Below are 19,955 nucleotides of genomic sequence, written 5' to 3'. Positions count from 1 at the left end.
GATTTTTTGTCCATCTGAGGGAGCAGAAAAGGCCTTTGTTCAATGTCTCATTTGAAAAACAGCACCTCCAACAGTGTAGCACTCCCTCAGTACTGGACTGGAGTGTCAGGCTAGATTTTATGCTCAGTTCTCTGGAGTGGGTCTTGAACCTACAACCTTCTGAGTCAGGGATGGCAGTTTTACCACGGAACCACAGCTATCAGACTAGAATGACTATACAGCATCCATTTTATAAATGGCTGAACAAAAAGGGATGGGTGGGGTGGTGTCGGTGGTGACCTTCTCCATAGACTCCCTACCTGCTCCTGGGTGGTGGCCTCCTCCACTGTGTTCCCCACCTAACAGGGGCTATGCCTGTCAATTAGCCTGGCTTCAAGGTGGGGAAGCTGCAAGGAAAAAAAGACACATGTGGTTGAGTCAAAACTCTGCAGCGTGCAGGCTAACTGATGCCTCAGTGAATCTATCCAAAAAGTAACTGAGGTATAAATAAAGAAGGTCCCAGGTTGAGCTAAATCAACTAACCACTACTGGAGCAGTGCTCAGGGCAGTAAAAGTTCCCTCAGCGCCCCCTTGCTTTGGGAAAATCAGCGAGCGTTCCTGCTGCTGGTCACAATCCAGTGATCGCTGCAGATCGTAAGCATGTACAGACATCACACGGGAGTGTCACGTCAGGCTCTGGTATGATGGTCCTCTGATTGAATAGTTTGCTGACACGCACTGTTGAGATTAATACATGAGTAATGGTTCACCTGGATGAAGAAACCAAGGTTTACCAGTTTTTGTAGAACTATACTCCAATGAGGAATCAACACCTTCAGGTGAGGAGAAGCAGAGTGAAAATTGGTTGAGAAAATTGATGATTTAATAATCAAGACATAAATGAGAAGATACATTGATGAAGCAGACACTTCAGTGCAGTCTTTATATTTGAGTGGAATGGACAGCAGTAAATTGGATAAAATGTCTTCAGGATTGTGCAACCCATGTGTTCATTGTTGTCTTTAACAATATAATTATGCTTCACATTTATATGGTATTGTGATGTGAGCTGCATCTGAAATACTTCTTATTTAATAACAAGTGCAGCAAAATCATTTGAAAAGTCACTCAAATATTAGTAACTGTCAAGAAAATATAATGTCTATAATGTTATTGGAAATTATTTTAAAATAGAGTTTAGTGATGTTTGTGTCTATGTATGTGTGTGTCTTAATTGGATTAAAGCCAGCTGGTCTAGAGGCTTTGATGTATAGAAGAGAAGTAGGTTTGAAATGGTAATTAGGCAAACATGGGAGCAGTTGAATTTTTCTTTAAACAAAGTAGTGTAGATTGGAATCAAAGTGAGGGAGTGAAATATTACATCTAACCAGGTGAAGCTCAGAAACAGTGTGTTTGTTTATTTTTCCTAAGGATTACTAATAAAGTGGGTATTATGAAAGGGTCTTATTATTGGAAGATGTAAAGTTCAAAAGACAGTGATACAATGAAAATTTGCATTCAGAGAGGAAAATATGTATAAACGAAGAGAAAGCTGTTGGTAAAAAGTAGAGGGATTCTAAGATCTAAAGCATCCAGCCTGTAAGCCTCAAGCCGCTGTCTGCAAGGATCCAGAGCTGAAAGAAACTCATTTTGAATGCGACTGTCCAGAGTGTGCTTTGCCAAGGGTCTGTTTAATTCTGTTTGTTTTACTGTTGCCTTAACAGAGGTGTAACTAGGAGTCAGATTAATTAGGGGTTTTTTGTAGTTATTATAGTAGTAGTTTTGTAGACATATCCATCTGCTTACAATCTTTCTTGTATTAATAAATGTTTAATTTAGGATTTATTTAAAAAACCTTGAGACTCAGTGATCTTATTACTACTGAATTCAAAGCCTGCATCTCGAAACATACAAATTGCAAAATTGGTTATGACCATTGTTTCAAGTTTCCCTCTGGGAATTGAACAGCATTCACTATTGGCTGTGTCATAATATAACAAATAGCTTCCCTTGCAATGATGAGAATGCTAGCACAGTCACACTCCACACATTCAGTAAGAGTGCAGAGCTGAAACTGCTCCTTACCAACGCTCAAATCAAAGTGTAAATTGGGTTTTAAGGAGTTCAGAATTTTTTTAAAGTCTTTTTTTTAAGCATATCTTCACATCTTTTTCCCTTTGGGGAATAGTGGGAGGCGGTGGAAGGACTCCCAGGCTGATTATCTGTCCATTGAACCACATCAAGAATATTTCTTCCATGACAAACAAGTTCTGGGCCTGGCAGGTCTTTAGACAGGGCGGGGGCACGTGGGGGGCAGGGGAATGGACAGCATTCCCTCTGGGTTTCTGCCCCTCCCAATCTTGAAGTGATTTCACACTGGGATGGCAAGGCCTCAGACGGGCTAGCCGCTCTTGCCCCATTTGAGGCCCTTAAGTGGCCAATTATTGGCCACTTAAGGGCCATTTCCCGCCCAGCCTCAAATTTGAGGCTGGCAGGAAGATTTACATGGTGTGGGGAAGTCCGAAATGAATGGGCTTAGGCCTCAGGCAGCAAGCAGGTTGGTACATGAGGGGGAGGGGGCAGGGGGGCACCTCCATCAGCCTCTTTCTGATTCCAGGCTTAAAGTCCAGTGGCTGCCGGACCTCCCTACCTCCCCCCCGGCCTCTCCCCTGACACCCCAGTCGCCCACTTTCCATCAACCCAGGCCTTCCCTACCCTGGGAACCCCAAAAACTTAACTGCCCACCCAGTCCCGAATCTTAGACTCTGGCATATTGAAGCACTTCCTCTTTTGCCCATTGGAGCTCCTGTCGCTGCAGGGACTAGAGAGCTACCGGCCAATCAGATTGGCCGGCAGGTCTCTAAGGCAGGATTTCCTCCCAAGTAAGTGGCGGAATTCCCGCCTGCAGCCAATTGGCGCTCATTCAAACGTGAAATGACTGCACAACAGTTAGCGTCGACAGTGATGTGTTCCCCACCAACTCTGCGATGGCAGGATGGGAAACCCCGTTATCTGAAATATTCAGGCACTGGCGTGGGACATGAATCCAGAGCTTCTGGCTCAGGAGTAGGGAGATTACCAATGTGCCTCAAGACCTCCATTAAATGCAATAACACTCTCTCCTCCAGGGAATCTCACTCTGCTTTGCTCCAGTGTCAGATTGGGTTCAGATATTGATTTCAAGGCAACATTTACAGTATATCTGCACTTGGTGCAAAATGAGTCCAATTCACACTGGTGCTACAGCTGCTGTGTCAGTGTCTGACACATATACAAACTTTTAACCTGATTTGTTTACAGCTTGGAGCCACTACTGTCATGTGTAACCTGTTTTACTGCTTCTAATGACAATCAATTTACTTCAATTAATACATTCGATTCCCACTCACACTCATTCCATGTCTTTCCTTTGCAGGCTGTCTACAAAGCCTGGCTGTGTTCCCAGTATTTTGAAGCCACACAGTTTCATTGTAGTTCCAGAATTCCTTGCAAGCAATACTGTTTGGAGGTCCAGACCAGGTGTCCATTTGTTTTACCGGACAATGAGGATCTTGTCTATGGTGGATTGCCAAGTTTCCTTTGTACAGGTAAGTAATTTGAAACATAACATTTAATGGAGAAGTGCTGTAGAGAATTTGTCTTTAATGTTAGTTGCATGTTGCAATTAGAAATATTTGTTCCATATACATTGCAGATCATATATTAAAACATCAGAGAAAATTCCCTATTTTTCTATTTGTTGATATGAATTCCACAGGAGTCTAACAATGATGTCAGCATGTCACGAGAAAGGCTTCAGTTGTTGGTATTAGGGTTTTAGCTGTAGTGTGATAGGACATTTCAACGAAGGGAAGGGGAGTAGAGTTGAGAGTATGAAAATCTCACATCATCCTCCTACTTGCTTTCAGCTGACTGTAAAAGGGGGTGGAAGATGTATGGCAATCACTTATCTGTGACCCCAGGTATCTTGCTCTGCAAGCTGACACTAGTAAGTGGCTCCTGGAATGAGGGCCATCAGTCTGTGCCTGCCTGGGTGGGGGATGTAAAGTAAAAGGGGAAACATTTATGCTATTGTGGTAATTATGGTTTTATCTAATGTGCAATACCTTTAAGAAGAATGCTGTTAAGGAAGATCACATGATCTTGAGTAACCAATAGAAGAGTAGCGCGAGCTACCTCTGTAGTTAGTAGTCAGTGGTATGGAAATAGGGTTTGAAGTGAAAGCACACATGTAGTTGCTGCTGAGTACCTTTGTAAATAAACAATGTTTTCCATCTAAGAAGTGTCTGCTGATCAACTCTATCTATAGTACCAACTCGGCCGCCACTTACAACAAGCGTGCAATGAGGATCTACGGGATCCAACAAACTGGCAACGAGGATAAAGCAAGGATAAAACAAGTTAACGGAAGAAATCAAGAGAAACGAACTCGGGCTGTACCTCGCACAATAATTGTAAGTAGAAGTTCCGTTCAAATCGACGAAATAACTCCCTCTCAGAATGCCGCAATGCGGAGGAATTGATCCTTTCGATCCAGCCACAGACGATTGGTCTCATTACATCGAACACCTCGCGTTCTTTTTCCAAGTGAACAAGATTGTGAGGGTAGAGAAGAGGTGAGCGATCCTCTTAAATACATGTTGGAATAAAACCTATGGCTTGATTCGAAGTTTGACGGCACCCAGTGCCCCAGATTTGAAAAATGTTGATGAATTGGAGGACCTTGTGAAGGGTCTTTATCAGCCAAAGCCCTCCATAACGATGCAAAAGTTCAAGTTTAACTCGAGAAATAGAGTCCCGGGAGAGGCAGTTGCTTGATATGTGGCAAATTTGAAGCAGTTAACAGAGCATTGAGAGTTTGGTACATCTCTAAATGATATGCTCAGAAATCGTTTAGTGTGCGGAGTGAATGAGTTCATGATTCGGAAGAGGTTATTGTCTGAAACAAATTGGATTTTAAGAAGGCGCTAGAGATAGCCATGGAAAGTGCAGTAAGGGATTCAAAAATTATAGAGGGAGTGCAAAATGGCGCCATCCTCCACATTGGGCAGGAAGCCCCAGCGAAAAGGGCGTGAAAATGCAAGACTCTGCTGAGAAGCAGGAAACAGCCCCCATTAGCCGGAAAATGAGAAAAAATGACTTAGCAGCGAAAACAAGGAATAATTTCCATAGAGGTGGAAACAAGCAGTCTTTTAGCCATTGGCAGTTTAAGAAAATTCAAATATTTTTAATGTGATAGAGAGGGCCACATAATAAGACAGTGCAAGGAGAGTCAGACAGACTTTCAAACAAAAGAAAAAACCTAGTGAGATCTACAATGTAGAAGAGCCTGAAGCAACAAATTAAGATATTTATCCGTTGTTTAATTTGAAGGTTGGAAAGACAGAACCAATATATGTAACAGTGAAAGTAAATGGCAGAACTGGTAGAATGGAAGTGGACACAAGAGCTTCCACTACAGTAACTGGGGAACATACCTTCAGATGTCTGAATTACGATGAACATCAATTAAATTTAGAAGAAACTGATGCCAAACTAAAAACATACATGGGTGAAGACATTCAATTCAAAGGCATAAGCGGAGTAACTGTCCATTATGGAAGCCAATTGGTAAAGCCACCCTTGATGGCGGTAGCAGGCGAGGGGCCAAGCCTCCTGGGGTGAAACTGGCTAAAATAAATTAAATTGGAATGGGCTGAAATTTTCCAGATGAGAGCAAGTGGGTTACCAGAGCTACTGGTACGCCACAGTCTTCAGGGACGAACTTGGGAAGATCCAGGGGCTGCAGGCAAAAATTCATGTGGATCCAGGGGCAACCCCCCGATTCATGAAGGCCAGACCAGTACCTTAAGTGCTGCGAGAAAAGGTCAACACCGAACTGGACAGACTAGAAAAGCTGGGCGTTATACAACCTGTGCAGTTCTCAAAATGGACAGCGCCCAAAGTCCCTGTCCTTAAACCCAACCAAAACATCCGAATTTGTGGAGACTATAAATTGACGGTTAATAAAGTAGCTAAGCGAGACAGGCACCCCATACCAAAAATCAAATGGAACCACCTACACGAAGCTTGAGTGAGTTATGATTATCAACAACTAGAGTGAGAGAATGCCTCCCGGGAATGTGTCACAATTAATACCCACAAAGGGTTGTACCAATATACTCAATTACCTTTCGGCGTCTCCTCAGCTTGCGCCATCTTCCAGAGAATAATGGAAAGTTTACTGCAAGGACTGCCTCACGTTGTAGTCTATTTAGACGATGTTTTGGTGACAGGATTCACTGAAAATGTGCATTTGGCGAACTTTAGAAGTCTTAAAACGTTTCTTGCAGGCTGGAGTGTGTTTATAAAAAGAAAAATGCACGTTCCAAGCAAGGGAGGTAATCTGTTTGGGCCACTGGGTAGATTCACAGGACCTCCGCCCAGTTGAGGAGAAAGTGAGAGCTATAAGAGAGGCACCTGCACCAAAGAACACCTCCGAGTTCAAATCACTCCTAGAAACAATCAATTATTATGGGCAGTTCTTACCCAATTTGTCTACAGAACTGGCACCCTTATATTATCTACTCAAAAAGAACCAACATTAGTCTTGGGAGGCACCCCGGAAACAAGCTTTCATAAAGATGAAACTATTGTTGCACTCATCCACCTTATTAGTACATTATGATCAGAGGAAAGAATTGGTGTTGACATGTGACGCATCCCCCTACGGAGTGGGAGTAGTGCTCTCCCATTGGTTGGACGATGGCACGGAACGGCCTATAGGATACGTATCAAGAACGCTCACCACAGTGGAAAAGGGATACTCACAGATAGAAAAAGGTCTGTCAATCATCTTTGGTGTCAAGAAATTTCACCAGTACGTACACAGACATCATTTTACTATCATTTCAGGCCACAAGCCATTGCTAGGATTGTTTAGCGAGGGCAAAGCTATGCCACCCATAGCCTCTGCAAGAATACAATGATGGGCTTTAATCCTGGCAGTATGAGTATACTTTTGTACATAGGCCTGGAAATCAAATTGCAAACACCGGTGCACTTAGTCGTTTGCCTTTACAAGAAAGTGATGAAGATGTCCCAGTTCCACAAGAACTTGTTTTATTGTTAAATTTCTTAGATTCCTCGCCGGTATGTGCTCGACAGATCAGATACTGGACAAGTAGAGACCCAGTCCTGTCTCAGGTATGAGAACAAGTACTTCATGGTTGGTCACAAGAGCCTGTATCTGACAAAATGAAACCATGCTTCAACAGAAGACATGAAATAACCAGCCAGGATGGCATCTTATTGTGGGGACCACGAGTGATAGTACCTCCAAAGGGAAGAGAGCCACTGTTAGTTGAATTACACAACGCACATCCAAGAATTTCCCAAATGAAGACCATAGCACTCAACTATCTATGGTGGCCCAGGATGGATGGAGAAATAGAGAGTTTCGTGACGAATTGTGTGTAATATCAGCAACTACAAAAGTTACCTTCTAAAGCTCCATTATACCCTTGGGAGTGGCCAGGAAGGCCATGGGTACGATTACACATTGTTCCCATGAAAGGTCCCACATAATCAATGTTTCTGCTCATTGTTAATACCCACTCAAAATGGATGGACATGTGAGGTGAAGTCACCAATGTCTTCTGCTACAATTGAGAAGCTACAAAGTTTTGCCATTCAAGGACTACCAGAAGCAGTCGTTTCTGATAACGACACGGCATTTACGAGTGCTGAGTTTCAACGGTTTATCAGCCCCAACGGTATCACTCATGTAAAAACTGCACTGTACCTTCCTCAAATGGACTGGCCAAAATGACGGTTCAAACGTCCAAGGCAGGCATGAAAAAAACTAATTGGGTTTCCTTAGCAACCAAGCTAGCACACTTTCTTTTTCATTATAGGACCGCCCCTCACACAACAACAGGTGTCACACCTGCAGAGCTATTGATGAAACGACATCTCAATACAAGATTGAGTTTAATAATGCCGAATTTAGTGAGGGTGGTGCATGGGAAGGTGGAAAGGAGTCAGGGAAGTCAGCAAACTAGACACGATAGCCATAGTGGTGAGAGGAAATTTACCTTGGGAGAGAAGGTATATGTGAAGAACTTTGGAGAAGGACCAAAGTTACCGGGTGAAATAAGTGCAGTGACTGGACCTCTATCTTACCACGTGGAGGTGGAAGGCTGAGTCATATGGAGACACATGGATCATCTGAGGAAGAGAGAAACAAATCACCAAGAAATTATCCCACCAGTGTTCAGGACTGGTTCAACGTTTCCTGTTGAGAGAACTCAACCCAGTACAGCCATGCCTGATGTACCTGCAAGAGTTAAGGATGCAGATCTGCAGGTGCCTGCAGAAGCACCTGATGTTCAGACAACTCCAGAAAAAGGAGGTTTCTGACAAAGCATCTGAAGTTGTAGAGCTGAGGCGTTCTACACGCATATGGAAACCCCCAGGAAGACCAAATTTGTAAGTTACTCAGTGTAAACATTTTGCTATTTTGAGAAAATTGTAATTTTAAATATAAAATGTATATCCGAGTAAAAGGGGGGGGATGTGGTAATTATGGTTTTATCTAATATGTAATATACCTTTAAGAAGAATGCTGTTAAGGAAGATCACATGATCTTGAGTAATCAGAAGAAGAGTAGCATGGGCTACCTCTGTCGTTAGTAGTGTGGAGATACAGTTTGAAGTGAAAGCACACATGTAGTTGCTGCTGAGTACCTTTGAAAATAAACAATGTTTCCACATAAGAAGTGTCTGCTGATCAACTCTATCTATAGCACCAACTCAGCCACCACTTAAAACAAGCGTGCAACAAGGATCTACATAATCCAACAGCTATGTAAAGTGATACACTGCAAATATATGGTGGTGAAGGCCACTACTTAAATTGTTAGGAATATCAGTGTTTTGGCTGATTAGATTGAGTCAAGATGATGAGTGGAATAAATCATTCTATTTACCAGTAATTGGCAATTAGTCAAAACAAAAATTAATGATCTTTGTTGACAGATCCCAAAACAACAGCACAGCCCAAAACATTTCTGGAAACAAGGAGTCAAGAAAACTAAATATGTCACAAAACAATCTACACTTCTCATGATACATCAAAGCCATGTAAATCCTGGCAGCCATTTTCATTAAATCAGTCAGTTAGGTATGTTTGTTTATTTTCAAGATGATTTGCTGGATTCCTCAAACATAAGAAATGAGAATCATAACTAAAATGAAACCTCAAACTGCCCTTTGCGTTGCACTGCACTGAACAAGAAAAGTAGTCAGTTGACAGGAAGTTATTTGCTATGCAGTGATTCTGGGTAAATAGAACCTAGTTCAAAGAAAATGAGAATCACATATCATAGATACTTAAAATAGTCCTCAAAAGTAGAAAGTTGATTCTGAAAGTTTAAAATGTTGATCCTGTAGTTTTTCCACCTCAGGGTCTCCCCATCATGCTTCAGTACCTCAGCCTTTGCTACCTTTCCCACCATCCATTTAAAAGTAATTTCAATTACTACCAAAATCTCATATGACAGCTTTATCAAGACAATCTCCCTAGTCTTCTGCCTCAATCTGTGTATTGAGCAACTAGCCATCAATGATTTTAACTTCTGCCTAAATGCTCAACATTCCCTTTCCTGCAGTTTTCTTATCCTCCATTTATCTCACTCTTCATACCAACTCCAATACCTGCACTGATAGCCATCTCCTCAACATGGTCAACTGAGATGGCCCTAGCACTAAATTATTGATCACTTCCTTGTCTCATACACCATTCATATATCCCTATTGTCCATGTTACCCCAGCTACTTCCAACCCTTGCCCTGGAAAATGATGCCCCCAAGATTCCTCACAAATTCACTCTTCAACTCCCAATCCCCTTCCTTGAGCCATACACCCATTATAACATCACTACTCCATCTTTCCTGTTAAGCAGCTCCCTCACTTTGGTCTTTGATGCTTTCACCACAAACAAGTCACCCACCAACTCATATCCATCATTCTGAAAGTGGCATTTTATCTTCACTTTTAGACTTGAGTAATAATGAGCACATGACAAATGTTGCCAGCCATTGACAAACCTGGTGGGACCTTAAGCATTACTGTGCTTTTCTCTCTCCAAAACAAAATTATTTTGCCACTCCAGGATCATCTTAGAGAGCAAGAACAATCTACTGTACCTTTTCTCAATAGTAAATCACAAGCTTAACCTCTAACACCAAATATGAGTGATGGGAAATCCATGAAAAGATTGAGGCAATACTTGCAGCTACTTCCTGATAATTTCCCTTGAACACTTCCAAGCCCCTTACTGACCTTAATGCTACAACTCCACAGCTCTATTAACTCCAATAATTCTATATAGGGGAAAGATGAGTCTGACATTGGCCTTTTACCTCAACAAATTTCCAATTCTTTTCCCCACTGGAGTGTTATAGCTGTCCCTATTTATGGGTAAGCCAATGCCCATCACCTGTTTTAATAATGCAATTGTCTTAACAATGTAATTGCCATACAATTTAATTGCCAGTCAACAAGATGATTGTTATTGGACCTTGACAATGTAATTGCTGTTACATTGACATTCTGTTCTTTCTCACCTCTTCTGTAAGAGCTACATCATGTCTTATACCTCCACCCAACTCCTGATGACTGAAATATCTTTCTTGGCCCAGTGCTCACAGGTATTGTTACTGACTCCTTCTGCTCAGACACTGTGTCCTATTAAAAATTATCAATAACACACCTTTTCAAAAGGCCAGCTCCTACCTCATCCGTCTTTTCTGACTACTCTAACATTCACCTGTTGTCTGAAGTCCTTGAATGTGTCATTGCCTCCAAGCTATAGGTTCACCTTTCTTACAACTCCTTGTTCAAATTCTTTTAGTTTCAAACACTGTGGACAATACCAAGATCACTCTAGCCAACATAACCAATTATATTCCCTACCACTGTGATATATTCTTCCCCTTTGGCCTTATTAACCTACCTAAACCCTCCAGTCACAGCCTGGTTGTGATGCTCAGGGCCTATCTACCCAATAGTCAACCAGTCTATCAATCTGGCTGGTTGCAGCTAGGGAGTGGATACCAAAAATGGTAATCAGGTCCTGATGTTGAATTCGTATTTCCAGGTTTTCGAAATGCTAAATTGTAGCCCCCACCTTCACCTGCAGCCATGCTGCCTCACCACTGTCTATAAATATTGGAGTCAATGTTTTGAACCAGATATCTTGACATAAGCAAGTGCTTCACTTGTGCCTCTGCAGAAATAATTGTTGATGGCAGCATATCAGAGAAGAGAACTCTGATAATGCATCACACATATTGTTGTATGTTAAGTCTTGTGCCATTGAAACTAAAATTAGTAATTACTGATTTAAGCTTATCAAATTGCCTTGTTTTCAAGCAGCTTACCGATTGAATAGTACAGTTGGAATTAATTCAATTGTTTTCTAGACGATTGATAATTCCACAAATTGTGGCTGCTAAGCCATTAATATTTGACTATCAGGAAAACGTAACCGAGGGTTTACCTTGTTTCAAACACCAGTAAAACTGCCTCTGGCTGCAAGTGAAAGCAGTAATATGTATCTTGGCATGTAACTATTAGTTTATGTTGTAATGACTGGGATGGGTGTGTATGACTTAGCCTCACTACTCCATGAGCCGTACCGTTAATTCAAAAGTCTAACTTTCTCACCAAAATAATCAATCATCTATTTCCCCTACTGGTGCCCAGAATAAAAGAGTCTTCAACCAGGCTTCTTTCAATGAACTCAGAACAATTGTTTATTATAAAACAAAACTCCTTTTTAACAAGGAAGTACTGGTTAGGAGAGATGGTAGCATTGTGATAATGTTACTGGTCTAGTAATCCAGAGGTCCAGGCTAATGCTCTGGTATATGGGCTCAAATCCCACCATGGTAACTGGTGGAATTTGAATTAAATTGATAAAATTTGGAATTGGTGACTATGACAAAAAACCTATCTGGTTCACCACTACCCCTTTAGGGAAGGAAATCTGCACAGTAATGTGGATGACTCCTAACTGCCCTCTGATATGGTCTAGCAAGCCACTCAGTTCAAGGGCAATTTGGGATAGGCAACAAACGCTGGCTTTACCAGTGATGCCCACATCCATGAAAGAATATTTTGGGGAGGCGGTGGCGTAGTAGTATTGTCACTGGACTAGTAATCCAGAAACTGGTAATCCAGGGTAATGCTCTGGGTCCAGGGTTCGAATCCAGCCATGGCAGATGGTGGAATTTGAATTCAATAAATGTCTGAAATTAAAAGTCTAATGATGACCATGAAACCATTGCCGATTGTTATAAAAACTCATCTGGTTCGCTAATGTCCTTTAGAGAAGGAAATCTGCCATCCTTACCTGGTTTGGCCTACATGTGACTCCAGACCCACAGCAATGCGGTTGACTCTTAAAATGCCCTCTAAGCAAGGGCAATTAGGGATGGGCAATAAATGCTGGCCTAGCCAGCGATGCCCACATCCCACGAATGAATAAAAAAAAACACAATTGTAATTGGGAAGTATAACTATCTTCCTAAAGAATTCCCCCAGCACACACACACAGACAAACAAAGGACAAACAGGTAGAGTCTCTCTGCAGAGAAAGGATTTAGAGGATGGGTGTTATGAAATAAATGATAAAGTTTGCAGGGCCTCGACGCTCTTGACCTGGAGTTCCCTCATGTGAAGATGGGCCACTGGTCCTACTGGTGGGCATCTGGAAGTTCTCAGCTTTGTAGGTCCAAACACAGGCCTGTTACACTCAGGTGAGGGTTCTCTGGCTACAGGTTGATAGCCACACACAATTTTAGTCAAGGTAGGGAGAGAGAGAGAGCCAGTCTTCACTCCTTCCTTCCTCAGCTTGTTCCCCAACAAGACTGCCTTCAAAACCAGCAGGTTCAAAATCTGTTTTTTTTTCTCTCTGCCATGCGACTTCCAGCAAGTTACCAACCTTTGCTTTTCTTAAGCATTTTTCCCCATCAGTTAAAGTGATTGTAGCTCAGACAGATAACCAGATCTTCCTCAAGTACCATAAAGGTCAGGTGATTTCCTGGAAGAGGCCTGCATGCTGACAGTTCCAAGATGAATTTATGACCTTTTTAAAAAAAATCCCAGGTTAGCATCCAAATATACAGATAAAGTCCCTCCATTATGTAAAAGAAAAATTCAGTCTCGAGAGGTATGATTCCAACAATGTTCAATAATTTTTGCAATACTTGATCTCTTCTGCCTGGCATTTACTCTGAAAGTCTATATATTGGGAACTTTCAAAAGATCCTGAATTCGCACGTCCATTTGAATAGTTAAATTGCTTGAACCCAGCAAGTTAATCTAAAATTGTGGAGGAAAATCTAGGAATATAGTACTGCAAGAAAGCTTGTCAATATTCGCACATTTAATTGTTTGGTTTCTTTATCACACAGAGCTGCCCAACAATCATCCAACCAATGCCGAGCCTGAGTGCTGCGACATCAGATGGGAGTTCCATAATTCAGTTTCAAATAAACAATCCGAAGGGACAAGAGAAACAACCAATCCAATGTCGTGTCACAGGTCCTCGCTTGCTTCATCAGTGGCATCAAGACTGTGCAACACTAGACTCAAGTTATGCATCCTGGTACTCATTCTGTTGCATACTGTAGTGACAGTCTCTGCCACACAGACTAGTACTGGATTGGACTTTGGAGGGCTTGCAACTTGGGAAGATAACTCAACCAATGATGAGTAAGAACTTGTGCTGTCGTTTGATTTGCACATTACAGGCTCACTGATTCAAGGACTACAGTTGCATCTGATAGAAACTGGGTGCGCTAGCCTCCAAATCACAGCTTGCCAGGTTGTCTGGGTAATTGAAACAAAAAGGTGTGAGCCAGACTCATATCAACAAAGACACATCACAGCCTTTTACTGATTGAAAGACTGTGCAACACAAGACTGATTTCTCATGCCATTTTATACACTGTTTTAATGTTTAGACTTTGCTTTTTGCACTAGTTACTACAGACCTTTTGTTTCCTGGAACAGTTACTAAACACTAAATGAGCTGTTACTCTGTCTGTATTTTTAGTCATAGTGTGACCCCATCCAGTAGTTTTTTTTTCAGCTGTTATATCCTATGGGTTTACAGTAAGGCAAAAAACTGCTGTGGCGTCATGGCACATTGGGGCGTTAACTCTCCCCTCTCCCCATGGAAAAATTTATTGTTCCCATTTCAGGTGAAGCAGGCACAATTTGGTCTGCTCCAGCCAGTATTAAGCAACAAGAGTATAAAACATATACTGATGCTCCGTGCCATACACAACTGCCTCTGCCACTGTTGCACAAACCAGCTGGATGAAGAAAGGTAAGCCAAGGGACTTCTGGCTTCCTCCTAAATCCATCAAGCGAAATGATAAGTGTTTTCCTTATCTGTGGGAGGATGGTGTTGAGCAGTTAACAGCTTCTTAAATTTTAAGATAATATTTAGCCCCAGTCCCCATTTCAAATAAATCCAGCCCTTTCTCCTTGGCCAGTTGAGCAATTGAGTGATCTTATAGTATAAATCAAATCGCTCAGTGTATTTGAGCTATTTAATTGCATTAGCTTCATTTAAGGTGCCAGATAGATTTCTGTCTACTGTTGTATGATAAGCAATTCTCACAGTAGAAGGTAACTATAAATTGAACCTCCGTAGACAATTTTACTACAATTGAAGACAGAATGTTGAGGACTCCAATAAGCATCTGATCAAGACCAGAAGACTAAATGATGTTCTGAACAAACTAATAGCTTTCCATTCTATGTTGAATTCACAAATTTAGTTACTACAGGCAGTAACCCCTCAGAAGCCAAAAGGTTATTCCGCACAAATGGCAGCTTCATTTTGACAAATTTTTGTTTCTCATTGTGAATTGTCAAATAACAATGATACAAAATGCATATTTTGCATTATTTAAGAAGTTCGTTTATGAATTGAAGTAAAATATAATTAACTAATATTTGCATTTGATTTGATTTTATGATCAGCTACATAGGTAGCAATGTTTAAAGGCTGTAGGATTTCCATGCCACTCTCTAACCTCACCGCTTAACAATGGCTGACTATGGTTAGAGGGATATTCAGTAGTTCCCTGATCCACCAGGTAACTGTAGTATTCTATGAGGTATGTGATCAGGACTGACTCTGCGCAAAGGACCAAATAGAAGAATTAGCCTTCAGCATCACTTAAGTGATTATAACTTCTTGTGCTGACACACCCCATTCAAAATGTGTCTTTGCTTGTCTCAAGCAGTTAGATTTTGAATTTTTACAAATAAACTTCTATAATTTAGTGTTATCATTGCCAAGAAAATTGGCTTAATCTACAGGTTTCAGCCCAGTTCTCATTTTATTCAATATTTGGTCCTGATCACTCAATTTAAACTGTTTAATTTGTCACTAACTAATCTTGGAACTGAATATCTTTAGGGCTAATAGATGACAGTCTCTTTATTATCCCTTTATCTTTATTCCTTGCAGTTACGTAATTGTATTGCACTGCTGACATTGAAACTCAAGGGAGGGATGATCTTTATATCTTCTTAGTCACATTTTCAAATGGATACAAAGTCATAGATAAATGAGCCTAAGTTACATAATTGATTGCTATCAGCAATACAGATGATATGAAACCATTGTGAGGGTCAGCATTCTCCCTGTTCTTGGAGATTAACTAAAAGGCATTTTGTTTTATATGTGTTCCGTTTTCTTGCTATAGATACCAATGATATTGGAAGTCTGGTATTCTTTGTTTCTTATTCATGTCTTTTTTTTAAAAGCATTGTTTGCACGTAATGTTTCCCCAGAGTTTGCATAGTGACATTAAACATTGCACATGAAAAACAATCGATCAAAGCCATTTGCAGTTGTAATTATTAAGCACCCTGTGCACATGAGCAGAGCAAGGAATGGAAATAGACAATAAATATATGCAGCAAAAAATAAATTGTGCATTGAGAGTGCACCCAGTTACTGAACTAGACAAAATCTCAATTGGATTCAGGACTACGTTTCATCAACCCACTAAATCCAAGTGGACACTGCATCGCCTTTGGTGCAACTGATTAAAAATTCAAACTCGCCTTGGCAGTAACATTAATCATAATATTGAGGGGAGATAAACCTTTTTATCAAATATTCTTAAGCAACAGTAAATTACTCAGAGGGAAAAGTCATATTGATTTTTCTCATGGGCTGTTTTATTAGAAAATTGATCTGCATAACGTGAAACAAAGGCCAAACTATTAATGACTTTAATGGGCGGTGTCACTGAGTATCATTCCCATTGAGGCTGCTTTTTACTTCACAAATCTTTCAGAAATTTTGTATTGGATCCAGCAGCACTTTCTCCAACAGAATTACAGGAACATCAACTGATACTGGTTAGCCAGTGAAGGCCAGGGACAGTTAAGGAAGCTTATTATTTTTAATTACCTTGTATAAATTGAGTTGTAAATTGGCAACAAACACCAATGCCCTGCCATGCCTATGATTAATTGTGAAGATCAAAGTGCCTGGGATTCTAATCCTCAGGAATTGCACTTGTCCCCTGATGGAACTATGCTGAGGATCAGGGGAAACGTGCTGTCCCCTATCCATTCGTCCACCCAAAGATAATGGCAGAGCTCCTCCCCTTCTAGGAGTTCCCTCATTACCTTGTAAGGCTGTGACCTCTGTTTGCCCCACACAAGCCAAATGTAATCAAGGATGTGGAGCCAGTAACAAGAACTCCGCATGTAAGGTGCTGCACTATTTTGGCTCAGTCAGGCTCAAACACAGCCTTGAATGTATCAGCGAAGGAGAATATGCCTAGAGAATTGAAGTGGTAACAGAACCTGCTTGATTTTAATGGAGGGAAAATCAAGCGAGGTTTCCATAGCTGGTGTGCAATCCTTTCGGCCAGACATCCTCCCAGGCTTGACCAGGCAATGTTTAATGCACAATTGGTAAAGATGCAAACCACCCAATACATCCTGTGGTTAAGATGCTATTAATAACCAAGCCTCGTTGTTTGAAATGTCATATCACCTTCTTAAATATGCTTCAAAGACAGTCCACACCTTATGGAATTCTGTGTATGACATCAGAAAGGTGTCAGTGTTGTTGCAATGTGAAAGCTCACCATCACTTTCCCAAATCGATTCCTATAATTAGAGAAGAAAGACAATGTCAATATAAAATGAAATAAACTAACTCAACGGACCTACATGGTAAGCAACAATGTTGAAAACTTATATACAAATAGTTTCATTTAAATTTTTTTTTATCAAGTAGGTGACTGTGAACATCCATGAGAACTATCAGTAAGCACTCAATTATAATGGGTGAAGAAGAGAAAGTAAATGATAGGCATGGTCAATGCTATTCCCATTCTTTTGCAATTAATGATAAAGGGTTTTCCAAGACTCACATTTACAGATTTCTGTGTTACTTAAAGGGAAGAAGAAGCTCTTTGAAAAGGTATTAAGGGGGCTCGGTACTCAAAAGACACGATACTTTTAAATAGATAGATTGATGATTGTTCAGTCTGTGCAACAAATATGTATTTTTAACATGGTCTGTGATATTCACAGTCTGTGACGGAGTTTTAAATTCCTTGTCATTTCGTTTCAGAGAACACCCCATGTGTTTGCATCAATGTACATCGATTTATTCTGTAGTGTTTGCAGATTTTGCTATTAAGAAAAACTTTAACCAGTCTGTTACCACGTTTTCACCAGCTATCGCACTGTGCTACATATATATAGATATTGGAGCTGTTTGTCTTTTTTTTTCCCTTTTGTGTCAAATCCTTCTTGATCTATTTGTGTTAATGTTGTACTTTGACAAGGAACACATTTAAGGGCTATTTTCCAAAATATTTACAACTACATTTAACGAATTGAAGCATGTTCTCTCTCTGGCCATATTTCACAAGGAACAAATTAGACAATTTTTTACACTCGATCAATTAAGGATGATTAAACTGTTTCCACTGGTCAGTAACCAGAGGACACAGGTTTAAAATAATTGGCAAAAGAACCAGGGGGAGAAGAGGAGAATTTTTTTAGGTGGCAAGTACATATGATCTGCAGTACATTGTTTGAAAAGGTGGTGGAAGCAAATTCAACAGTTAAAAAGGGAATTGGATTTATACTTGCAAAGTATAAATAGGGGAAATAGCGAGGGGTGGGTCTAATTGGATAGCTCTTTCCAAGAGTTGGCACAGACAATAGGCTGATTGGTCTCCTGTACTGTACGATTCTATGGTATGGCTTGTTTCTTTAAAGTTATCCATCATTTGACCCTACCAGAGCAGTATTGTCATTCAAATTCATGGTTCACTTGATTTCACTGGAACTTATTTTCCCTTGCATGAAGTTAAATTATCTACGTGTGAAAAAGATAAATTCACTGGAAATATCGCAGATAAGTATGACGTTTGCAAAAAATGTAGATATATATTTATTATTTCAAGTTAGAACAAAACACATAAATAACATAAATGTTGCATTGAAAATTTGTATTAAATATGCAAACAGGTCACTTGTCCTTAGAATCTATTAGAATAGTGTTCTATTCAATTTCTTGTCTTAAGAATTATGTAAATTAGAACAAAATCTTTGACACAGTCTGTGACAACTATCAATAAAAATATTCAAGTTTATTCTGTATGGTGTAAACAAAATGGTGACCTCCTTTGAAAACCAAGAAATACACTCCTTGGCTAACACTGAAGAAAAACAAGGCATATTGTGGCAAGAGCTCAGAGATTGAGAGACCTTTTTTAGGGTTTTGTACCAGTTAAAATGAGTCTCTGACCAAATCAGGATATTACCAAATAGAGTCTGTAGGTATTTTTGTAAATGTCATTACTGGACCCCATTGAATGAAAACAGAACTATTTCTGTCCTGGTAATTTGCTTTTTTAGTTTTGGGTACATTCCGTAAACTCATACAGAACCAGTGTTTTCTGTGTACCAAAATTAATTTGAAATTTCAAAAGGTTATGAATGAAAATTATTGGATAAGAAAAAAGACAAAAGGGACAGGAAGAAACAATATTATTGCTATTTTTAAGCTATTGGATAAATATGAAATTAATTTTTGTATACTTAAAAAGGAATTGCTTCCTGCCCAATTGACAGTGCAGCAAAGGTTTTGCATTTTGTTCTGACTACTACAGTAATAAACAGTTTTCACAAAATAATGTATTCTTTAGTAATGTTTGTGACTTTATTCAAATATTAAATGTTGATAGAATCTATAGTCACTTTTTATTAAAATGTGAGATTGATATCCGCAGCTGAGGGCTGTAAATTGAGCTGAAGCAGTCTCATTCTGCAAAATGACCTATTATTGTTATGGTAAATGAGTGCAAATCGCCACAAATGGCTGGGCAACTTGCGTCATGCCACCAATAGCCTCTCAGAAACTGGAACAACCATCAACATATCAATATCCCCATGACACATTCTCAAAGGAAGTCAGGGATGGGTACAATTGCTGACCTTGACAGCGTAGCCCACATCACATGAAAGAATTTTTAAAAAATCATTGACAAGAAATTGCTGAATTTGCAATGTAAAAACAAATTAACCTCATTATAGAAATCTGGGGCTGCTATTTCGTGGTGTAAGGACCCAGTTAAGGGGCCACTTAGGTTTTCAATGGCTATACACTTTGAAACCAGTTAGCAATTAATGATAACTAGTCTCAATTGCCACATGAAACATGCAACCAGGCTGCAAGTTAAGCTGGGGAAATTATAACAATAACTTATAGTATTAAAGCATCTTTAATGTAATGAAACATTCCAAATGTTGCACAGGAATATTATAAAACAAAGGGTGACACCGAGTCACATAGGGAGATATTCGATCAGATAAACAAAAGCTTGGTCAATGAGGTAGGTTTTAAGAAGTGTTTAAGGAGGAAAGA

General features: G+C 40.1%; 1 protein-coding gene across 1 annotated transcript; it reads left to right on the top strand.

Annotated features, from left to right (window-relative positions):
• Nucleotides 1-639: 639 nt before the first annotated feature.
• On the top strand, nt 640-19,281 carry LOC144682428 (NALCN channel auxiliary factor 1-like). Its single transcript, XM_078544835.1, has 3 exons — nt 640-678; nt 3,395-3,566; nt 13,441-19,281. Exons 1-3 carry the CDS (start codon nt 640-642, stop codon nt 13,743-13,745), a joined length of 516 nt encoding a protein of 171 aa, XP_078400961.1. The 3' UTR covers nt 13,746-19,281.
• Nucleotides 19,282-19,955: the final 674 nt, after the last annotated feature.

This window comes from Cetorhinus maximus, chromosome 7 (assembly GCF_964194155.1).
Source record: "Cetorhinus maximus chromosome 7, sCetMax3.hap1.1, whole genome shotgun sequence".
NCBI lineage: Eukaryota > Metazoa > Chordata > Chondrichthyes > Lamniformes > Cetorhinidae > Cetorhinus > Cetorhinus maximus.
Note: the sequence above shows the minus strand (reverse complement) of the source record. Positions and strands in the feature narration are given on the sequence as shown.

Coding starts and splice junctions, on each gene's coding strand:
- LOC144682428 (XM_078544835.1), top strand. CDS start 640: ATGTACAGACATCACACGGGAGTGTCACGTCAGGCTCTG. Junction 679..3,394: donor GAGTGTCACGTCAGGCTCTG/GTATGATGGTCC, acceptor TTTCCTTTGCAG/GCTGTCTACAAAGCCTGGCT. Junction 3,567..13,440: donor GCCAAGTTTCCTTTGTACAG/GTAAGTAATTTG, acceptor TTTATCACACAG/AGCTGCCCAACAATCATCCA.